The sequence below is a fragment of the Rutidosis leptorrhynchoides genome, chromosome 1 (assembly GCF_046630445.1).
Source record: "Rutidosis leptorrhynchoides isolate AG116_Rl617_1_P2 chromosome 1, CSIRO_AGI_Rlap_v1, whole genome shotgun sequence".
In the NCBI taxonomy this organism is placed as follows: Eukaryota; Viridiplantae; Streptophyta; class Magnoliopsida; order Asterales; family Asteraceae; genus Rutidosis; species Rutidosis leptorrhynchoides.
The window spans coordinates 210,426,407-210,431,442 of NC_092333.1; the positions used below are offsets into that span (position 1 = coordinate 210,426,407).

The 5,036-nt window shown below is 44.3% G+C and overlaps 1 protein-coding gene across 1 annotated transcript; it reads left to right on the forward strand.

Annotated features, from left to right (window-relative positions):
- The first annotated feature begins 2,282 nt into the window (after window positions 1-2,282).
- Window positions 2,283-4,070, forward strand: LOC139894299 (uncharacterized). The gene is made up of 2 exons (XM_071877515.1): window positions 2,283-2,765; window positions 2,886-4,070. Exons 1-2 carry the CDS (start codon window positions 2,283-2,285, stop codon window positions 4,068-4,070), a joined length of 1,668 nt encoding a protein of 555 aa, XP_071733616.1.
- The last annotated feature ends 966 nt before the right edge of the window (window positions 4,071-5,036 follow it).

Consider the following 5,036-nt stretch of genomic DNA (forward strand, 5'->3'; position numbering starts at 1 on the left):
TTGTATCTGATAGACTTCTCTTAATAAGGGGTGACACAGATAGTGTACACTAAATCGGGATTCGCGACTTCCCAATAACAGAGCCGATAACTACGTTCTATTAGTTAGAAAAGTGATTGAGTTTAAAGCATAATCGGAAAGCATCTTTGCAACATGCACAAACCATAATATTATTTCGGCATTATAACTGACTACATCATAGCATACACTAAAGATAACTACTCGCTAATCATGACAACAATATCACAAGGCATAATAATGAAAGACATTATATAAAGACTAATGATACGCATAATGATCCATTTCAAAATGACATTAACAAGTAGCGCCCGGCTTAGATCTTACCCGGCCCGGTTCATCCAGGAAGAAGGGCTCCTTCCTGACATCATCCGGCATCATCTCAGTAACTTGATCAGGAGATTACTTGTGAACATACCATGAAAGGGACCATGCCGAACGAACGACTAGTCGGGATAAACCCAGCCCGGATGGCATGCATGTTACTGGCATCATATAGCCAGTCATGGTGACTAGCACCGTGAAGAAACACTTGGAGTAAATAGAAAGCAAAACCTTCCCGGTTGAACTAAGTGCTCCGTGACATCTTAGCCGGGACTAACATGCTGCCGGTACCGTCACTACTTCCCGGTCCAATATTCCAACCCGGTATAAAGATTCCTTCCCGGGACAAGTACTGTCCCGGGACACACTTCATCTCGGAACGAGTACTCGATCCCGGAATAAACATATAAGCAAATTGCACGCCACGTCAGCCCACGAATCTAGTAAAGTTTGTTAGGATCTGCTCGATTATTCCTATGAAAGGGACATATGCCACGTCACCCCTCGGGATTGGAAAAGTTTGTTACAACCATGAAAGGGACATGTGCCACGTCACCATTCCCTCATAACATCTATAAATACACGAACAAGATCGTTTATTCAACAACACTGGATGCATTAATGTTACTCTGCCCAAATTAATTACGATAACATTTCTCCAGTCATTAACACAATTTCGATCAATACTCCGATCGTCATAGAAATTAATCCTCACTTTTAGATATTAACTTATTCGATTCCGATCGAATAAGGTTAATCTAATCGATTGTTTTACATCCTTGGAATCCAAATTTCAAATCAGGGTTTGCACAATTATTGGAGTTAAAACATTCGATCCACTCTTTTTTCCCAAATCAAGCACTCAAACCCGAAATCTATTAACTAGACGATTTTGGTTTGATCAAATAGCGCTATCTAAAGGTACGAAAATAATCACTACTCACCCTAATGAGCTGGAAGACGAAGAAACAAGCACAAACAGAATCGACGACGCTGATGTGCACATGATTCACTCATGGGTCGTGGGACAACGACGAAAATCAGGGGTGTTAGATGAATGGAAGCACGAACCAATCGTCTTCCCCTCGTTGTTCAATATTAACCCATCTTTAGACCCTGTTATCATAAGGGCACACATCTCCAATGGCCAAATTGGGCGAATATACACCGACACCGGTGCGGGGGCAGAGGTCATGTTTGAACATTGTTTTCTGCAGCTACCAGAAAGCATCAGACGACATAAGAAAGCCGCAAATTAGCCACTAGCAGAATTCAACAGCGCTGCAACCTGGCCAGTGGGCTCCATCACACTGGAGGTCATTTTAGGAACATTACCCTTCCAAAGCACTGCAGACATCGAATTTTTCATAGTCAAAACAGACTCACGGTATAACGTTATCCTAGGACGTAACGCCATGCAGAAATTTGGCGCAATTACGTCAATGGTACACAGCATGTTGAAGTTCCCAACTCCAGTCGGAGTAGCCACGATCCGGACGCAAGAATTGGAACCAATTGAATGTATGCAGATATTCAAAGGAAACAATGATATTGTAATCCATGATAACGGTTACATATCCCCGTATCCCAAGCGTCCAGACCAGCGGATCCAGATCGGCGCTACCTTGAGCACCAACGCGAGGGACACACTCTGTAAACTCTTAGCAGCAAATATTGATGTCTTCGCCTGGGTGCCATCCGATATGACGGGTGTCCCACGAGAAATAGCCCAACACCGGCTAAACGTAAACCCGAACATCACACCGGTTGTTCAGAAGAAAAGAGCAATGGCGCTAGAACGAAGCGAATTCCTGGATAATGAAGTACAACGGCTGGTCAACCCCGGTATAATGAAAAACATGGGTGGCAAACCTCGTGATGGTAAAAAAGGCAGACGAATCTTGGCGCATGTGTGTCGATTACAAGGATATCAATAAAGAATGCCCAAAAGACAATTACCCTCTGCCGGAGATCGACTGAAAGGTCGAGTTCCTCTCGGGTTTTCAGTTTCTGAGCTTCCTGGATGCATACAGAGGTTACCAACAAATCCCAATGGTAGAGGTCGACGAAGAAAAGACTGCATTCTTCACAAACAAAGGCATCCTTTGTGGTTAAAGAATGCCGGAGCAACATACCAACAGGTAATCGACAAAGCATTCCAGGACAGAATCGAACGAAATATCGAAGCATATGTAGACGACATCATTACCAAAAGCAAAACAGAAGAACAAATGATTTTAGACATCATTGAAACGTTCGATTCACTACGCAAAATCAATATGAAGCTAAATCCGTCAAAATGCTCTTTCGGAATGGAAGAAGGCCGTTTCTTAGGCTTCACGATAACTCCGAGAGGAATCAAGGCAAACCCGAAGAAAATCCAAGCAATCGAAAACATGCAGTCACCCAGGAGTAAAAGATACGTGCAAAGCTTAAACGAGAAGCTAGCGGCGCTTACAAGGTTTCTGTCACGGGCTGCCGACAGAGCCCTTCCCTTTCTCCAAATATTAAAGGGCTGCTTGAGCAAGAAAGTTTTCATTTAGACGGATGAGGCCGAGAAGGCCTTCCAGGATGTAAAGGCATTCTTAAAAGAACTACCAACGTTAACGGCACCAATACCGGGTGAAACCCTCACGGTTTACCTTGCCGCCTCCTCTGAGGCAATCAGCTCGGTTCTAATTGCTGACAGAGGTAAAACCCATATGCTGGTATACCTCGTAAGCAAAGTATTACAAAACGGAGAAGTAAACTACCTGGCCATGGAAAAACTAATTTATGCCTTAGTGCACACAGCCAGACAGTTACGACGATATTTTCAAGCACATCCGATACAGGTTTTCACGAACCAACCGATCAAACACGTCCTGACTAGGCCAGAAAATTCTGAAAGAATGGCGAAGTGGGAAATAGAACTTGGCGAGCACGAAATCACCTTCCTCCCGAGACATTCAGTCAAGGGCCAAGTCATAGCCGACTTCCAGGTAGAGCTCTCCTCTGACATGATCAAACAAGGTGAAACCACCATCACAAAAAGGGAAACAGACGAATTCTGGGAACTATATACGGATGGAGCGTCGAGTGAGGAGGGGGCCGGCATAGGCCTACTCCTCGTTTCCCCAAATGGAGAAGAAATAACCTACGCTATCCGGTTGAAAATCGCTTCCTCAACCAACGAGGCCGAGTACGAAGCACTAATAGCCGGATTACGCTTGGCAAAAAGTATTGATGTACGACAACTCACAGCTTATGTCGACTCACAACTGGTAGAAAGCCAGTTAAACGGCAGCTTCGAAGCAAGAGATACATCGATGCAAAAATACCTAGAGCTTACAAAAGCGCTAAACAAAACCTTTGCGGCATTTGAAATAAAGCAAATACCCCGTAACCTTAATAAGAAAGCAGATGCTTTGAGTAAGCTTGCCTCTCTGCTCTACGACCACTTCACCAAAAAGGTTATGGTTGAAGTACTAGAAAGAAAGTCAACTGAAGAGGACACTCTCATGGCAACAATCACAATAGAAGAAGAATGTTGGATAAAACCTTTTATAAAATACCTTGTCGACGGTACCCTCCCGGAAGACAAACAACAAGCCCGTAGGATACAAATGCGGGCACCAATGTATAACTTTAAAAATGGCATCCTGTACAGGAAATCATTCATAGAGCCTTACTTAAGATGCGTTGGGCCAGCGCAGGCCAAAGAAATCATACAAGAAATGCACGAATGAGCCTGCTCTACACACTTCGGCTACCGAACGATAGTCAGCAGGATCAAAAGAATGGGTTATTTTTGGCCACATATGTACCGGGACACATATGATCTGATCGTAAACTGTGAGGCATGTCAAATACATGCTCCCGTCAATAGATCCCTCGTCGAAACATGATTCCTATACACGCCGCTTGGCCGTTCTGCAAATGGGGGATCGACATTGTCGGCCCATTCCCAAGAGGTGTCGGAAACGTTAAATTCCTAGTCGTCGCAATCGACTACTTTACAAAATGGGTCGAGGTAAAACCTTTAAGCACGATCACAGGAAGGAAAATCTTCTTAACCTTTGTATGGGAGGACATCGTTTGTCATTTCGGTTTACCATGAGAGATAGTCAGCGACAACGGCACACAGTTTGCAAACAATCCATTTAAAGACTGGTGTGCACACATGGACATTCAGCAGTCATTTACTTCCGTGGCCGACCCACAGGCCAACGGACAATTCGAGGTCACTAACAGAGACATCATTGCCAGCATAAAAGCAAGACTAGGTAAACACCGACAAGGATGGGTGGATGAACTCTAACATGTACTATGGGCATACCGGACAACACCGAAAGACAGTACAAACGAAGCTCCTTTTAGTTTGGTATACGGCACCAAAGCGGTTATCCCGGCTGAAGTGCTTATCCCAACCAACCGGATAACAACATTCGATGAACAACAAAACTACAAAGCATTACGAGAAAACTTGGATGCTCTAGAGGAACGGCGAACAATAGCACATATCCGGCAAGCAGAAAAGAAGCAAAAAATCGCAAACCACTATGACAAAAAAGTCAAGCCACTGGACATTTAGTTAAACGACTTGGTGTTACGTAGCAACGAGGCCAGCTGGAAGCAAGATGTCGGAAAATTAGGCCCACGATGGGAGGGACCTTACAAGGTTGTCGGCATAAGTGAGTACGGAGCATACCACC

Coding starts and splice junctions, on each gene's coding strand:
- LOC139894299 (XM_071877515.1), top strand. CDS start 2,283: ATGCCCAAAAGACAATTACCCTCTGCCGGAGATCGACTGAAAGGTCGA. Junction 2,766..2,885: donor CACCCAGGAGTAAAAGATAC/GTGCAAAGCTTA, acceptor GTTTTCATTTAG/ACGGATGAGGCCGAGAAGGC.